At 51.3% G+C, this 19,051-nt stretch overlaps 1 protein-coding gene across 1 annotated transcript in view; it reads right to left on the reverse strand.

Annotated features, from left to right (window-relative positions):
- The window catches only part of NTF3 (neurotrophin 3), a 77,078-nt gene extending 58,306 nt beyond the window's left edge, over positions 1-18,772 (reverse strand). Inside the window, exon 1 of the mRNA XM_018048608.1 lies at positions 18,534-18,772. Within this exon, the coding sequence (XP_017904097.1) occupies positions 18,534-18,551 (18 nt within the window). The 5' untranslated portion in view covers positions 18,552-18,772. The remainder of the gene's footprint in view (positions 1-18,533) is intronic.

The following is a 19,051-nucleotide window of genomic DNA, read 5'->3' on the forward strand; positions in this document are numbered from 1 at the left end:
CAAGGCAGGACCTCCACAAAGCGAGAACCAGGATGTCTTGAAGGGGTTTTCATAATGATGAAATAATAAAAAAGCAGGTAAGTCATCTATGAACTTTGACACCAGACCCATGATGCTGCTGGAATGGAAGTTCTGTCTCAAGAATGCAGAGGTAACAGTGCAGAGAGAGGGTGACGAGAAGAAGCAGCTGGGGACAGACTCAGGGGATGGCCTTGCAGAAGGAAAGAAGAACCCATACTGACAGGAACTCGTTTCCTGGACCACATCTCAACTACCACATGCTTGTCCGCTTCCAATGGGCAGTTCCATCCGTCCCTCCCGAATGTCAGCATGCTGAGATTACAGGCTTCCCTGGTGGCTCAGATGGTAAAGGATGTGCCCACAAGGCAGGAGATCCAGGTTCAATCCCTGGGTTGGGAAGGTTCCCTGGAGAATGGAATGGCAACTCACTCCAGTATTCTGGAGATTCCATGTCCAGAGGAGCCTAGTGGGATTGCAAACAGTCAGACACAACTGAGTGACTAACATGTCCACTTTCACTGAACTTACACCCCAAATGACATCATCAGAAAGTTGTCAAGGAATAACACTGATGCTTCCAAGACACAGTGGTAACATTTCTTCCCATTTCTTATGGTGCCCCCTGAAGGCTCTCTCCCCAGCTTTCAGTGCCGCAGCATCTCTTTTAAGGAACATTTTCCCAGGCTGACTTGGAGGAAAGCTGCCTACCAAAAAGAACAGTATGTTATTAACATCCGAATACACCAGTTTCAACCACAACATGTATTTGTAAAGGAATTTACAGCTTGCAAAGCACTTTTCTATGCATTATCTCATCTGAAACTTTACCCTAATATGCTAAATCCCTGGGGTTTATAATCCTAGTTTACAAAAGAGGATACCAAGGCTCCAAGAGGTTGTGACTAGTAGTGACTAGAACCTGGATTCTCTTACTTAAGTATCAGTTCTCCATATAGTCCACTGTTCTGAAGTTGCGTTCCTTCACCGTGATCTCTGGGGCTTCCCAGGTGGCTCAGTGGTAAAGAATGAATCTGTCTGCCACTGCAGGATCGAACATGGGTTCGATCCCTGGGTTGGGGAGATTCCCTGAAGAAGGAAATGACAACCCACTCTAGTACTCTTGCCTGGAGAATTCCATGGACAGAGGAGCCTGGCGAGCTGTTGTTCATGGGGCTGCAGAGTCGGACACAACTTACCTACTACAGCAACAACAAGGTACCATATGTACATCCGAATCACTTTGCTGTACACCTAAAACTAACAGCATTATACATCAACTGTATTTCAATAAAAGTTCTTAAAAAGAACCCAGATATAAATGTTTCAGCTCGTATCTTGCCTCCTCTTTGAAACATTACTGTCCCTGGATTTAAAAACAGAAAGCCATTGCCAAGGGTGATGGTTGTGTGATGCGGGGTGGGGTGTGTGTGTTGGGGCGGCGGGGGGCGGTGGTGGCAGTGGAAGCTACCCATTGCCAAGAATGACTTCAGTTCCACCCGCAGGATAGACACAGAGAGCCCTGTGGGTTTCTGCTTCCATTGTTTTTTTTTTTTTTTTTTTTTTTTTGCAGGGCTTGTCTCTGTCTCTCACGGGCAATTCCCTAGCAGTGCCTCATGTAGAACGTGATCCCTCACCTGCCTACACTTTCTTCACCCTCTGCTGCAGATCACGACCCCACCACTGCCATCTAGCATCCTTCCAGGAGCCACCTCCCCGGGCCCAACATCTGGTCAGTGCAGTTCATGCCATCAAAAGTCCCAGCTACACTCAGGCTCACTCAGCAGTCTGTTGCTGTTGTTCAGTCGCTAAGTTGTGTCCGACTCTCTGTGACCCCATGGACTGCAGCACGCCAGGCTCCTCTGTCCTCCACTGTCTCCCGGAGTTGGCCCAACTTCATGTCCACTGAATCGGTGATGCCATCCAACTATCTCACCCTCTGCCACCCTCTTCTCCTGCCTTCAATCTTTCCCAGCATCAGGGCCTTTTCCAATGAATCGGCTCTTTGCATCAGGTGGCCAACGTATTGGAGCTTCACCTTGAGCATCAGCCCTTGCAATGAATATTTAGGGCTGATTTCCTTTAGGACTGACTGGTTTGACCTCCTCGCTGTCTAAGGAGATTCTCAACAGTCTTCTCCAGCACCACAGTTCAAAAGCATCAGTCCTTCAGCACTCAGCCTTCTTTATGGTCCAACTCTCAAATTTGTACATAACTACTGGCAAAAGCAAAGCTTTGACGAGACAGACCTTTGTTGGCAAAGTGATGCCATTGCTTTTCAATATGCTGTCTAGGTTCATCACAGCTTTCAAATTTCATGGCTGCAGTCACCATCCACAGTAATTTTACAACCCAGAGCTCAGCAGTCTGGACTGGAGGATTCCAAAGCCAGAGGCTTAGAGAAGTATGCACTTAGCCATGGGCACTGGACATCCAGCCCCACCTTGCCTGCCAGCAAACACAGGTAGCACTTCTTGTAAACTAGAAACTTCATGATGGCTACCACTCCACATGGTCCACCTTACAATTCAGGAACGTGTCTTTGGAACTGTAACCTCATTTGGCATTTCAGACCTTAAATTTTAGCTTTCGTCTCTGACCCTCCACTCCCCTGCCCTCCTCACATCTTTCCTCATGGGAAAATGGCAACAGAACTATTGCCTTCTGACCAGGAGGCCCATCGGTTAAAGCCGGTCCTCAGGGTGGACCTCTTGGGAGCACCATCACCCTAAGCCTAGCATGTGGGTGGATCCCACAGACCCGAGAGGGGAGAGAGGTGCTAACTTCCTCGTTGAGCCACTGATGCTGGAATCGCCAGCCCAGCTGCGTAATTATACCAAGAGTGGGGCCTCTGACTGGTGCGCAAGTTCCCAGGGAGAAGCAAGGCAGGAAATCTGACCATTCAGTGACCACAAACCATTCTGCCCTCTGAAAGCACTATGGACACCGCATGCCCTCCAGCGTGGGCTGGGAGCTGCCTCTGAGGGGCAGTTGGGGGAATTAACCAGATGATGAGCACGTAGGTACCTGCACAACTCTTAGGTGCTAGAAATGCCAGTCTCTCCTCTCTCTCTGCTCCCCAGCCTCACCCTCAACATCTCCTTCAGAAGACAGGGTTGGGGTCACTTTGGAATTGGCTGGGCCCCTGTGATCTGCCCTTCTGAGCTCCACTTTCTGAGGCGGATGTCGGATGAGCAGGGAGCAGAAGAGCTCAGCTCAAATGAGCTGAACATCCCTCAGTGAGACAACAAACTCCTGACCTAGGACAGTTGGACTTAGAATTTTTGGACTTTGAGAGGACGTGAAAGTGACGTGCATTCAGTAGAAATGGTGCTTTTGAATTTTGATCTCTTTTTCCCAGGTTGGCAGTATGCATAGATCCTCTCTCTTGATGCTACCCCTTGATCACGATATACTTTCAGCCATTCTCTTCCCAGCCATCTATCCAACTTTTCACTTGCAGCGCAGTATTCAATGGGGTTTCCCTGGTGGCTCAGGGTAAAGAATCTGCCTGCAAGACAGAAGACCCAGGTTCGATCCATGGGTCGGGAAGGTCCCCTGGAGAAGGGCATGGCAACCCACTCCAGTAGTCTTGCCTGGAAAATCCCACGGACAGAGAAGCCTACAGTCCATGGGGTCCTCAAGAGTCGGTCATGACTGAGGAACTGAACACGTAGGCATGTGTGCAAGCTGCTGGGAGTGTTGTGCGCACACTTCAGGCAGACGGGGCTCAGTTGTGATGCTTGATAGCTGAGGTGTACTATTCAGTGCATTTTCAAACTACTACATTTTCAGCTTATAATGGATTCATGGGGACCTCAGTGATTGGGACAGATGCCACAGTGAACCTTCTGAGGGGCAAGGACGGGGCAGAGGGAGTCCTGCTCTGAGCTAGTGGTTCTCAACCTTGGCTGCACATTGAAACCTTCCAGTTCAGTTCAGTTCAGTCACCCAGTCACGTCCAACTCTTTGCAACCCCATAGACTACAGCACACCAGGCTTTCCTGTCCATCACCAACTCCCAGAGCTTGCTCAAACTCATGTCCATTGAGTTGGTAATGCCATCCGACCATCTCACCCTGTGTTTTCCCCTTCTCCTCCTGCCTTCAGTCCTTCCCAGCATCAGGGTCTTTTCCAATGAGCTGGTTCTCTTGATGAGCTTTTAAAACCACAGATGCCTCTGTCCTGTTCCTAGACGTTCAACTTGAGTTGGCCAAAGTTATAAAACAGCAAAGTGTGAGGAAAGAATAGGACAGTAAGCACAAGGGAGAGTCTTCGTTGAGCCAAGTCTTTCAAGGTAACACAGGAGACTCTCTTTGGTTCCCTCGCCTTCACCAAGGGGCATTCCTGCATTACTGCAGGCCAAGTCACTGGACGGCATGCCGAGTGTCTGGCTAGGTCACTGTCATAAAGACTTGCCTTCTCTGTGGTAACCAACATGATCGCCAGTGATTCTCTATATGGATCCACTGTAAGCAAAAGAGGCCTTGTGGAATTGGCTATTTAGGAGATTGAAACACACACAAACACACACACACTAATCCATAGGGAACATCAATAGATGGATCTGATGTCCAGAATCTAGGACTCTCTAGACATCCCAGAAACTGCACCATATGTCCACCCACTCCTCCAAGCCTGTCAAAAGGTCTTCAGGGCCAGCAACCCCCTCCAGAGAAAGTCACTATTACAGTATCAGATTTTCTGGGGTACCACTCAGAAAGCCACTTTCTTTCCTGATCTGGAATGAAATCAATTAGGACAGAAATGTAAGAAAACCAAAAAGGTTGGGAGAACCTCCCAGGCCCACTGACCTCTCAGCGTTGTTATCGTACTGGTCCCCATTCCCCCAGAGTCAGAGCCACGCTGATCCATGACCTGCCCCCTCTCCTCCCAGCCCTTCATCTCCCCAGAGGCCAGCAGCGGTCAGAGTGACCAGTAGGCAAGTCGGGCTTGACGCTGCCCCTGCCTTCCACTCATTTATTCACTCATTCACTCATGCTTTCATCAATCCAGCCAACAGTCTTCGTCCACTGAACAACTCTTTATGAAGAGCCATCTCCCATATTGCACCAGAGTGATCTTTTTTAAAAAACAAAAAGCTAACTCTACCTTCCCGTGGGCCACCTCCACTGGCTCCATCGCCCTTGGGGTCGGGAGGAAGCTCAGTGCTGGCACTCCATCCTACGCCTCCCTCCCTTGACATATCGCCCCACGCTGCTCCAGTGTGCCCTAGGACCTTGACTGCTTTCAGCTCTTTTAGTCCCTGGTTTCCCTCACCTGTGGCTCAGATGTAAAGAATCCACTTGCAATGCAGGAGACCCAGGCTCGATCCCTGGGATGGGAAGATCCCCTAGAGAAGGAAATGGCAGTCCATTCCAGTATTCTTTGCCTGGAGAATCCCATGGACTGAGGAGCCTGGCAGGCTACAGTCCCTGGGGTTGCAAAGAGGTGGACACGACTGAGCACTTTCGCTTTCACTTTTTTCCCTCACCTGGGGCTTCTTTCCACCTGCCTCCTCACCTGGAACTCTCCCCTCCCCCATCTCCTCCTACTTTCACTCACGATTACAAATCATACCACAGCCCATCAGAAAAACCTCCCATGTTCATGGCTGGGCCCAAGCAAGCCTCTCCCTCCTTATTGGCTGCTCTTGGAAAAATCTCCCTTTCAACTTCTATCTCAGTCTCTGCTCACTCTCTCTCTTCATGTAAGAGTCACAGACACCGCTGTGCCACAGAAAACACATGATAAGCAATGGGAATTCTTCTCCAACTGCTAAAGCCCCCCTTTTTCCCTTCTCAGTCAAAACTCAGACCCACGCTAAGGCTCCATCCTTGACCGTGCCTCTGTTGAGAGGTCCCCCAAGAACTCAGACTTTCTGCAGACAGACGGTAACGTAATACAGCAGTCCCCAAAGAAGATGTAAACACTGCTGGGGGGCTGGGAAGAGAGAGTCCCGATTCATAGAGAGCCAAAACGTTAGCGGGAAACGCCAGAGGATTAGAGTGACAAGCTGAGGTCTCCCTACCAGTAACTCAACCCCAATCCAACTTGATTTCCTAGGCTTGGTAATAGACCACAATCTAAAATATCTTTCTCTCTGTTCTCTCTCTCTCTCGCGCGCAGACACACACACACACACACACACACACACACACACACACACACACACTCTCTCTCTCTCTCACACACACACACCGGGAGACAAGAACATGGAATAAATACACTGAAGGTTTCCTGGATGATCACTGGCATGCTAAGAAAGAAAGAGAAAAAGAAAAGAACGGGAGAGTGAGTTATGAAAAGCAACTTTTCCCCCATTTTAATCTACAGCCATCAAAAGTCTTAGATACTTTATATTGTGCCAGTGTTTTTTTCATTGGACTGTCCCCAACTAGACATATTACTTGGTATTTTATTGAGCAGTAAAATAGGTAAATAGTAAAATAGAGAATAGTAAATAGTAAAATAGTCAATCTTGTTAGAAATTTTTAAAATTACTACCAAGTCTGAATATTTTCTATTTGCTAAAATGTGATATGACTATATAAATTGTCAGCTGAGTAATTCAAGGAAAGTCACAATTATTTTTTCTCTATAAATCTATACAAATGCTGCTGCTGCTGCTAAGTCGCTTCAGTCGTGTCCGACTCTGTGTGACCCCATAGACGGCAGCCCGCCAGGCTCTCCCGTCCCTGGGATTCTCCAGGCAAGAACACTGGAGTGGGTTGCCATTTCCTTCTCCAATGCATGAACGTGAAAAGTGAAAGGGAAGTCACTCAGTCATGTCTGACTCTTAGTGACCCCATGGATTGCAGCCTACCAGGCTCCTCCATAGCATTTTCCAGGCAAGAGTACTGGAGTGGGTCGCTATTGCCTTCTCCACTGTACAAATGGGTAATCTTTCAAACTCTTTCTGAAAAACTGTCATTTTTATTCGGCTAAAAGCTAATGGATTTCTGTATCCTTTTATGTGATAGAATGTGTAAATAAATAAAATTGAAAATAGAAAGAAAAAAGAAGGAAAAAAAAAGTCTTAGATACTTTAAAATCAACTCCATAAAGGCAATGGTAGAATGAACTCTAACATGAAAGAGTCTTAGATCTGAGCTATGGCCTACATGAGAAAACTAATGTAGTTTCTTTTGGAAAAACTCCTCGACTCAACACTATGCAGGTGTGTTTTTGGAAGGATGGTCCAGGAGAGAAGCAGCGGGCAGAAACCTCCTGAAAGCCGATCACCTCCTCGTACTGTACAGCACCCACCGTGACTCTGGGGCAGTTCTCACCCTCTCGCCATGTGTGGACAGGACCACACCTTGAGACGTCCTCCCTGCAGCGGATGCAAGAGGCACTCTGGCTCTACCGGTCCTTGACAAGGCGGAGACGAGGCCCCATCTCCCACTGCGTGTAAACGTGGGATGCGATGCCTGGTGTCATCAAAACTGACAATGGAGGCACAGGGAGCTGGCAGATCCCCGATCCCGGCTCAGAGCCTGTTGGCAGTAATCTCAGGAGTCACTCACCAAACCCTGGGCTTTCTGAAAGCACACCTGCTCAAGCTGTCTACGCTTGTTCCCCCCATCACCCTGCCTACAAGGGCTCCTCACTCCCCAAACCCCCAAAGCCTCTGAGGTCCCGGCCACTCTCACGCCAAGTACCAACGTATCTTGCCCTGCCCTGTGGCCTGTTTCTTCGCAGGTCTGTCCCGACTCCCAGCTAGACTGTAAGGCTCATGAAGGCAGGACCTAGCCTTCCTCCTCTTGGGAATCTACAGGGCACCCAGGTACCCAACAGGATCATTAAGGAGAGGCAGGAGGCCCCCTTCAAATAACATTTTTGTTAAGCAGATAAGAAAAATACCCAACAGATGTGTTATGTTTTTTAAAACCTCCTTCTAAATTCCAAAAGAAGTCACTTAATAAGGACCTGATGTCTGTTCTCTTTCTGCTGGTATCTGGACCGATTAAAAACAGGATGTGAAAAAAAAAAAAAAAAGTGCCGAGGAGCTCATTGAGCAGGAGGGACTCCTAGAGGACAGGAGTGGACAGTAGGTGGCAGTCTGTCCCTGTGTCAACAGTGGCCACAGACAGGACACAGCGCAGCCTTGAGAAGAGGCTCTGAAGAGCTTCAGGCGGACGCACTTTCCCTGCCTGAGCCAACGAAAGCCAAGAGCAGGGCGACTGCTGGAAAGCACACTCGTGAGCACACACACCTATACATCCACCCAGACCCAATGCCAGTACAACACGCACCTTCCGCAAGCTCTCCCCGGGAAGAACCAAGAGTTCCCATCACAACCAGCTCTGAGCATCCCTCACCTGAGGCGTGGTCTGGCCTGGGGAACTCAGGGAGGAGAAGACCACTGTCCTACAGCAGAAGAGAAGACCCTCATGGATCCTCCAGCCTGCTGCTGCTCAAGAGGATTCCCTATCATTACTCGCATCAACAAACAACACTCCAGCCAGGAGCCCTGCATTTGGATGTCCGTGCTCAGCCTGCCCCTCCCTGGAGCCCAGTGATACGAGCCAAAATATGTTTAGTATATGGCACGTGGTCCATTGCCCTCAGCAGCTCCCAGACCCTGGAACTCAGAGCTGCAGTATTCATCTCTTCAGCTTCTCCAGCATCGAGCACATGGCCTGAGACTTGTCAGCCAACAATAGGCTGTTCAATGAATAACCTTTTTAAAAAAGTTAATTTTAATTGGAGGATAACTGCTTTACAATACTGCGTTGGCTTCTGCCATGAATAATCTTCGAACGTGTTTTCATTAAGTCTAGAGATGTTGCTGTTGTTTAGTCGCAAATTCCTACTCTTTGTGATCCCAGGGACTGTAGCCCACCAGGCTCCTCTGTCCATGGAATTCTCTAGGAAAGAATACTGGAGTGGGTTGCCATTTCCTTCCCCAGGGGATCTTCTCAACCCAGGGATTGAACCTGAGTCTCCTGCATTGGCAGGCAGGTTCTTTATGGTGGAGCCACCTGGGAAGCCCCAATTCTTCTGTCATGAAAACCCATATTTGCAGAAGGGCTTGGCAGACTATGGGGAGGGGAGGAGCAGGTCTCTAAAGAGAGCAGGAACAGCCCTTCCTGGTGAGCAGGGCGTACGCTTCCCAGTCTCAGCCTCGGGACGGCCAAAATGGGACACAGGACACGACTCCGGACCCATGGAAAGGCGCATCACCTCTCCGAGCCTGGCCTCTCACCGCTGGACTCCCTGATGACCTGTTCTGCATCCACTCACCCAACACATGTCAAGGGGTTGGGGACACAGAGGTGAAAAGGTTAGATCCCTTTCTTTGCTGTGCTCATCTTCTAGTGAGAAGACAGGGATGTTGGAAGGATGCCAGGAGACAGGGATGGTGAATCAAAGATGTGAAAAGTGTTAGTGTATTTTAGTCGTGTCTGACTCTTTGCGACCCCCATGGGCTATAGCCCACCAGGCTCCGTAGTATTCTCCAGGCAAGAATGCTGGAGAGGGTTGCCATTCCTTTCTCCAGGGGATCTTCCCAACCCAGGGATTGAACCCAGGTCTCCTGCCTTGCTGGCAGATTCTTTACATGACCTGAGCCACCAGGGAAGCCCCAGAGTGAAAGTGTTTGTCGCTCGAAAAATGGAAGGTTGAAGGATGCTTTCAATATCCCTGGTGGGGAAGGGAGAGCCTTTTAAGTCCAACATACACACAGAATTACCCTCCATGGCCATCGCAAATTCAAGAACAGAGGTATATTTCTGCCACCCGTATCCTCTTATGATCTGAAGACGTTTCCTTCTACATTGAAGCCATACTCATTAACCCATCCATCCAGGCGTTTCTACTAAACCTCAGTTCCCGTAATTAGTGATGTGCCAGGAAAGGTTTAGTGGATCATCAAAGCCTCCGGGAGCCCTTCAGTCTCCACGGAGCATAGGAGGAAAGTGGGATCTGATGTAGAGCAGAGACTCCCCAAACTGTCAGAGGCGGAGTCTGGGGTCCTTGCTCATGGTTCAGGATCTTTCCGACTTTGCTCACCGGAATCAGCTGCCCATTTTATCCCACATAAACCTCTCCCGACGCTTCCAACTCCCAATCCGAGACCTGCCACAAATCTGGCAAGCTTGCTCTTCAGCACTTTATAAACATGCTCTCCTCCATATGTTCAAGAACTTATCTGGCGTCACATAACTTCATTTCCTCCTCCACCCCCTCCGCATCTCTGCGCATAAGTCCTCCAAGAGCACCAGGGATACTCGGAAATCCCCAGGCAGGGGCCACGGGGAGCCTTGGGGAGCAGCAGAGTCATGGAACGTGTGAACTGTCACGATGGGCAGGGGCCTTTTGACCTTCCAGTGAATCCAACTCCTTCTTTTTCCGCAAGAGGAAACAGAGGCCCATGGAGGGAGCATGGTTTGCTCAAGGTTGCACGGCTAGTTTGAGTCCTTCTCAAGGAGAGGTGCCCTGGAGAAGGAAATGACACCCTACTTGAGTGTTCTGGCCTGGGAAATCCCACAGACAGAGGAGCCTGGTGGGCTACAGTCCATGCAGTCACAGAGAGTCAGATGTGAGAGTCGGATGTGATGGAGCTGCGTGCAATAAGAGATGAGACGAGCTGTTCAAGGAGGAACAAGGTGGGTATCAGGAGGGCTGGGGTCCTTCCTATCCTGGGACACATGTGTTGGGAAACAAGTGGTTCCCAGAGCTGTATTTTCCCTCCTGGACCCAGTGAAAGCATGGGATGGATGAGCCCCATCAGGAGGAGGTCCACTAGACACAGAATGGAAATAATCCCAGACTAGGAACTTGAACTTTATTCCCTAAGGGACGATCTGGAGCCAGAGGGGGAGGATATTTTTAAATGCCAGGGGTTCAGACCTAAAAACAGAGAGAACACGGAGCGGGGGGAGGGGGTGCAAGACCCAGCTCTCTGTCATAAAAATGATAATAGGGCTATTACAAAGAAGAAAGCATCCTCCTACACACGGAACATCATTTTAAACAAAGCGAACACGAATCTTTTGAGCACCCACAATTGCACAGGCATTAGGTGAATGTTGTATATTTACAAGCACGTTGCAAATACTTTTCAGCAACAGAACAAAGTCATTCTCATTCATCACTTGGAAAACGTGTGTATGGTAAGGGTGATGGGAAAGTCAGTGGAGGGAGAAAAGACAAGAGCCTGAAGTCACACCCTCCAGGGATGGCAGTATGCACCCTGAGAACCTCCTTGGCTCCCCTACTTTTGTGACTGCCCAGAGAAGGGCATGCAGCAAGCAAGTGCCAGGGATGGGGGACTCTACAACTGCTCTGCTGTACATCAAGCAGAGCCTGGGGACCCCAGTCTTTGGCAGCAACTCCCGCCTTCAACCTGTCAGCAAGAAATCTATGTTTGGTCCCAGTATACATGGAGGGAATTCCCAGTCCTTCAAGGATTGCGGGGTCTCCAAATTCTGAAGAGCCCTCATGTTGTTCTTCATCCTCTTTCACTCTGACTTTGTGTAACCCTCATCACAGGTCTCAAGGACGCTGGGACCCACCACCTCTCGTGGGTGAGCGGATCAAAACCAGATGTCTGACTCCAACCTTATAGAGTTTACAAGGAGGCAATTGTGGCTTAAATCAATACCCCCATTCTGGGAGGGCAGATTCCCTTGTCAGCAGGATGGGAAGTGCAGGGGGAGGGCGAAAGGAGCTCAGACAGACCTGACATGCTTTCCAGCAGGTGGCCAGAAAGCCTCAACATTTGTCTTGCAGGTGAAAATGAACCTTCGTGTGGAGCAGGCTACCCTGTGGGGTGACAGGCTTTGCAGGGCATATCAAGCAACCCCCACTGGATGACATCATGGAATGCAGAAACAGAGTCTGACTGGCAGGCGACGGACTTGGAATGGCCATGGGTTTCAGGCTACAAAGTCCGCACGTGGAGATCTGAAGCAGACCCCTTAACCTCACATAACCTCAGTCTCCCTAGCTGTAAAAGAGATTATTTTGGGCTCTGAGATAACACCATGCGATATTTGCAGTGACACCTGGTGTCCAGCAAGTACTTAATTATTAACTATCGCCCACATCAATCATTTTCAAAGTGAGTACTTCTTGTAGTCAGAATCACTGATTCTAACAGGCATTCACATGGATGCTGGACAAGTAGCATCGGGTCTACCAGAAAGCCAAACCCCACCCCTTCCAGCTCTGTACACACTGTCCAGGCAGAGCCAACTTCAAGAACATTCTTGGCCAAAACAAAATGCTATGACAAATTCTCCACAAGCTTCTCTGCCTTTGACTCAGCCATTTCCCAAAGACTTAAAAAAAAAAAAAAAAAAAAGGGAGCTCATTGAGGAAACGCCAAGATGCACTCTAACCAAAGCACTTTAGCACTTATGAAGGAAGACATTGAAGCTACTGTAAAATCCTCCGATGGTGCAGCTGGGATGGACTTTGAGATCCTCTAGTTCAAGCTCTCCACTGACAGATGGGTACGTCCAGGCCTGGGTCACAAAGCAACAGCTGACTAGTGACTGGCAGCAAGCTGGTCCCCTACCTCCAAGTCAACAGGCTTTCTGCTGCCCTGGGCTGCTTAAGATGACCTTGGCCTGGGAGTCTTTTGAGCTCAGTATGGTCTTGGATCAGCAAGAACCTCAATCCTTTCAAAAATCCCCAACCAAACAAACCCGCAGGAGGTCTGGGACTCAACAGACACTTTTTCTGGAGATGCTGCTGAAAAGCGAGCCATCACAACAGACCACACCAAATTTCACTTCAAGATCCTTCTTCAGGGAAACCATACAGCCAGCCAGAGGTCAGTCCTGGGAGGATGCCCAGAGACAGACAGCCTCTGGGGGTTTCCAGTTAAGACTGCTTGAGAAGGACAATGACACAGATGTGGACACAAAACAGCCCATGCATTCTCACCACTCAGGGGTGGGTGCACACTTAGACCCTTGGTGTTTTTAGGTAGGAGGAAAGGCTGATGTATGGAAAACTATCAGCAACAACAAGAAAAGACTTAAGATCTTGGTCAATCTACATGTGCTTTCATAGGTTCTAAAGTGAGTCTTCTGGAAGACTGCCTTTGTCTAGCCTCAATCTTAATAGAAATCTGTTCAGGCAAGAATGAGGTCCAGTTGCACTGACCTCATACTTCCTAAAAGCTCACACATCCTCCATCCCCAGATACAAATGATCTGGAAAAAAAAAAAATAAAGCTGCTCCCAACTTCTTCCATAAGCTGGCTCTTCTGCAAGACATAATACGATGCTCATTCAATCTGAGCCAGGCACCCACACACCTGCCACCCACATCACAAGCTCTGGGGATGCTTCCTGCTCACCCAGTGCCCCTCCTATGCCCCCATGTCCCCACCCCACACACAGCCCCATCCTCCTCTCTTTCTGCTCATGCCTATTCACACACAAACTACATCCACAGCCCTTATCATCAGCCCCGTCGGGTCTTAGGCTGGTCTCCAGTCGATCTGGTCCTTCTCCAACAGACCCAGTTTTAAAGAACGCTAAATCAAAAACCCTAGCAACGATCACTAGCTCAACGTCCCCACCGCCAGAAACTGCCTGCCTCATTAAGGAGCAAAACAGCAGCTGGGGAAGGTTGGGAAGCAGGGTGGTGGGTGCATTCCAGCCAACACGTGGATTTACATTCCTCACAGTTAAGGAGGGAGTGCTGTAACTGCTCTGGGAAGGGTCTGGAGAAGCTTGGAGCAGAAACTGCCTGCTCCATTAGCCCTCCTGGATGGAGGGGCCAAGGGGGAGGCCTGCACATCTGATCCACTGGGGAGGGAAGCTGCGGAGATGGGAAATATTATGTAATTAAACTCTGTTGGCCTGTCCCGCCTGGGGAATGTGAGCGCCATCAGCAGTGACCTCTTCCAATCAACTTAATTGGCCCAATCTCGCCAAGAAAAGCAACGGAATTGGTTTAGTGCCTCATGGAAATAGCTTAGCTCCTGACTATTTATGGCCACTGAACTCAAGGATGGGAGCCTGACTCTGCGCCAGCAGTTGACAGCGTGTGCTGACTTCTGGGAGGACTCGGAGGCTTGAGTGGGTTTTCTGGCCCCTCGTTCTCTGGTCTCCATTTTTGTCTCTGGGGAAAGTGGGCCACGCCAACTTACTGCACTGGGTGTCTGCCATATCACAGATCCACAGCCCGTGCCCCCCAGGATCCACAGCCCAGGGAAAAACCGTCCTTCATGGCAACCCAGGATGCCTGGACTTTGCTCCTCTTTAATTCTAACATGCTAAAAAACAACAGCTACTTTCTCTGTTCTCAAAATCTCATTTCTTTTGGCGTCATGGTCCGCAGCAAAGGAAAACGTCTGTTTCAGATCATTACTAATGTTGATTTGTGGACCACCTTTCTTCTGAATCCTCCAAAGACCTTTCAGGAATACAGCTCTCCATCAGTAATCTTCTAGGCTTGGTTATCTCCATTTTACAGATGAGTAAACTGAGGCGGCCACAGAAAGCTCTGTTTGCACAATGGATGAACAGCAGACACTCAGTGGACATAACATGCACTGTAAAGAGAAAGAGGTTCAGGACCCGTCTTTGCAATGCTTCACATCCATGCTAGTGCCTGTATTCAAATCGGTGTCATCTCGGAGTAAGGCTCTGTACTGCTAAACACACCAAGGTTTGACTGGGGGTGGGGCGGGGAGCAGAGTGAACTTTCCTCTCATTGAGTCATAGCAGACAATATCATTTTACACAAAGAGAAATAAGAAAGGATCAGAGAGATTAGAGAACTTCCCTGAAATCACCCTTCTCCAAAGTGGCAGAACTGGATTGGAACCGAGGCATTCCCAATGGGAAGCCTTCCATCTCCACCACACCATCCTCTCCCCGCTGCGAGAGCCTTTGCCCAAGGCTCAGACCCTGTATCAACCCTCTTCCAAAGAGGAATTTCCTCTACAGGTAAGGTAGAACCTCAAAATGGCACACCTGTCATTTCACGAATTCAAAAATGTCGTGAGTCAAATACAAGAGGTTTGTTTCTGCCCTTTCAGCAACAGATTTTTAAAAGGAGGTTCTAGGTTAGCAGGTGTGCAGCCAGAGCATATCCCTCAGCCTGCTCCATCCCAGTTACCTCCCCAGCTCCTGCTGGTATGAACCCCACCAACATCACACTCCCCTCCCGCCCCAAACGCTTCCAAAAGCCTGCAACCCTTCTTTTAACTGTAGTTTTCAAACTTTGATCCACACGATACACATCTGAGCGTCCAAGATGATTTGCATCCTTCCTCGGACCCAAAGAATTCCTGCAAAAACATACATCCTACCACCCCCAGCAGAGCCAGAACATACACCCCTCTGGTCCTCCAGGCTAGGCTCCTCCCAGGCTCTTCATTCCAGCCCCACAGTGTGTGTGCACACATACACGTGCACACACGTCAGCTTTCCACTCGGCTCAGAAGTCAGTCGAGACTAACACTCCCAAGCTGCATCTTCCTTGCATCTTCTTCCTGATCACTGCCTCACCCTTATGCAGCCCTACACAGGAAGCCTCATCCCTGCTGTGCTGTCAGAAACTCCACCCTCAGGTGTATTAGGACCTGCATTCTGACCCAGCTTGCTACCCCCTCCCATTCCCAGCCCACACTCCCTGCAAGAAACAGTAACAGCCATCAGCTCCCGCCTCAACACACGAAACTATCCATCATCCCTATCTTTCTACAAAACCACAGTTATATTTCAAGTCAGCTTCCCTTTATATCTGAGATCCATAAACATCGCTCGAAACTGAATTACAGTTCTTGAAGAAACCTCTAGCACTGAGTTCTCCTGGTTCCTCCTGGCAAAACTGCAGGAGTTGGCTGAGCCCTGGGAAGATTTTTTCTAGGGCACCATGCCATGTCCCAGAGCCCAGGAAGGGGCTGAGCCTCCAGCGGACATTTCATACAGTTTAATTGATGATCAATAATAATTGGTGATGGTGAATTCCTTTATTAAGTTGAAAAACCCATTATAACCATCATACAACATGCATCCCCACCACTAGGCATGCAAAGCACATTTCTCTGCTCACTCCAATCTTGTACACATCCCCACCCTGTGCCAACACACAGAAGACTTTTCCCCTTAAATGTGCATTCCTCACCCTAAGCCTTCTCCAGTCCCCTCCTCTCTGGGGTGAAGGATGCAGAGGAGGAGAAAGCGAAAACCACTCCAGCATCTTTTTCTGCAGATGCCCCATCTCTCTAAAATAAGTGTTCGAGCCCACACTTTTCTTGTCCCCCACAGACCCCAGTGCCTTTCCAGCCGAATTCCCCAGGACTCATTCACAAAGTTCATACTCTGATCTTCGCAGATAATACCCCCCCCCCATCCGTTTGGTCATCGGAAAGCGCCTAGCCCAACCTTCCACACACGTCCCACCTCCCCCCAACCCCGGCCGCCCTCCCATACCACACCCACTCCACTCCGTGTGTCTGCGCAGGCACGCACAAGCCATCTGCTCTAACACACGCACCTCTCCTTCTGCTCTGACACTCTTAGCGGGCACAGATTTCTCATTAGTACACCTATGTGCCCACATGCTCTCACCTGCTGCCTGGCAGCCATGTGCCCGTGAAAGAGACCCTCAGAAACGAATATCTCCACGCTACAAAACAGTCCACAGCTGCACAAACCCGTGCGCGCTCCTACGGCAGCCCCGCAGACTTCCTTCTGTCCCCCAACACTATTCAGAGCCCCCTTTCTTACCATCTCCCCCTCTTCTAATGCCATACTCAGGCCTGAGCGCTAAAGGCCAACGCAGAGGCTGTTGGATTTTCTCGCCTGAATCCTACCCCTCCACCTTCTTTGTGTAAGGAGGAGGGGGGCGTTAAGTGGGGGCAGGCTGAGGACACCGGTGAATTTCTGAGCTCTGGGAAAATAGAACCGACGACGAAGTTGTCCGCGTTACAACTTTCTCCATCCTGACGTTTGGAACGGTGGGTTGAGATAGGCTCTAGGTTCTGCAGGGTGGGAGGGGGTATCTTTTTGGTAAAAAGCAGGTCTCCCAGCACAGTCGGTAAGCGGCTGAGTCCTGGGGTGACACCCACCCCCTTTTAGCCCGCCCCCACCCCACCCCACCCCCGAGCTCCCGCCCCCTGCTCGTCGCGCACATAAACAAGTCCAAGGCGCGCAGTCGCCAGCTCTCCAGCTCGGAGCCCTGCGCTTCGGCTTCCTCCAGGCAGCTGCCAGCACTCAGACCTCTGAACCTTCAGCCAGAGGTCGAGACCAGGCGACCTAGTTCGGAGTTTCCTGCACCTGGAAGCTCCCAGCCAGGGATCCAGCGAAAGGGATCCTAACTAGTCAGCAGCCCCCACTCGGTTCGGCGCGCTGGTCTCCGTGCCTTTGAGGAACGCAGGCTCCCAGCTCCCCCAAAGAACCAGGGTCTCCTCCGCGCACCCACTCGCGCCCGAAAGCCACCAGGACTGTCCCCTCCCCCACCCAGCCCCACCTTTCCCGAACCTTCAACTCCCAAACTTCCCAAATTTCCTTCGAGTGTGACTTGGAGCTCTGGGGCCACGGAGCACTTTGGTCCTTGGCGGGGTGGGGGGTGGGGAGGCTCTGAAGTCCTATTTAGATGCGTCGCGCCCCGGGCCTCCCAGCCTCCCCGCACCTCCGATTCCTAGAGCTGGCCCGAAGGAACCGGACGGACTTCACAGGGATCGCCAGGCCCCCCGCGCCCACCGCTCCCCGGCGGGGACCCAGAGGCGCGGGCCGCTCGCGCAGCTCTGACATCGGCGCCGCAGAGACCCAGGGTGGGGTGGCCACCGGCCTGCACGAGCCCCGGGGTGCAGGCTTGTTTCCCAGGAAGCTCTGAGCGGAGGTAGGGGGACTCCGGCAGGTAGCCGCGCCTCGAGGAGTCTCAACTCCCCAAACTGAGAAGCGTCTCTCCAGGTCCAGAGCTCCACATCCCCTCCCCCAGCCCCGCCGGGGCCCAGAGGGGGAGAGTCGAGAGCCCTGCGCCGCGGCGAACCCGGCGCCGGGGGCGCGTGCGGGGAGCGGTGGCTGCTCCCTAGCCTCCTTGGATCCGCCTGCCACCCTCTTTGTTACGGGGTGCGCGGGGAGCTCCTCTGCGCGAACAGACGGGTGTGATGATGAGGGGCTGGCGGTCCTGCCTAAGCCCTTCCTTGCCCTTCCGTCGTCTCCCTTTCCCCTCGCCTCCGCCCCCCATTTCCAATCCTGGTCCCTTAAACCTGATCACTTTCCCAGATATTGGGCGGTTTCTCCGGCGGCAGCCGAGGGACGGGAGAGAGGAGGTGGGGAAGAGTGAGTGTGTGTGAGTGTGTATGCGTGTGTATGTGTGTGCGCGCGCAAGGGTAGCTGTGATCTCGCCATGGCCTGGGCAGATCCCGGAGTAAACTTCGGGAAGACAAGAGCCAGGGGAAAGTGCGGGAGCGCAGCGCGATGGGGTGGGGGCGGAGTGCGGAGCCGGGGCCCCGCGCGGGTCCCCCAGTCCATCCCCCTACCGGGCCCCCGGGCCCCTGAACCTGCCCACCCAGCGCGCCCGCCTCCCCTTACCGTGGCAGAAGTAACCATGGCATCCGTGTGACTGTTTCCAGGGACGTCGACATGAAGAGAAAGGTGGACGCGAGCTCGGTCATCCAAAGTCTCCCCCACTCCGCTGCCGCCACCCCCCAGCAGGGGACAAAAAGAACAGGAGAAAGAAAGGCGAGGGAAGAAAGTAGTTGCGCCGGGCTCTCTCGGGGGCCGCGCGCGGAGCTGCTCGGTAGGGAGAGGAGCCTTCAACTCTGAGTCCCGCGAACATAATCTGCGCGGTTATAACCAGCCAACCCGGCCAGATGGCTCCGCGCTCAGCGCCTTAACCCCTTCGGCGCCGCGCCGCCCGCCCCCGCGCCGCCCGCCGCGCACGCCTGCGCCCCAGCGCCCCTCCGGCTGGGGTCCGGGGCCAGTGAGGGGACCGGGTCATTTCCCATAGAAATGGGAAGAAAAGAAAAATACCCCCAACTTCCAAGGGGGATGTATGCTTAGATTTGCCCCCTCGATCTCCCTTTTAGAGATCCAGGAAAAAACCACAA

Source organism: Capra hircus, chromosome 5 (genome assembly GCF_001704415.2).
Source record: "Capra hircus breed San Clemente chromosome 5, ASM170441v1, whole genome shotgun sequence".
Taxonomy (NCBI): Eukaryota; Metazoa; Chordata; class Mammalia; order Artiodactyla; family Bovidae; genus Capra; species Capra hircus.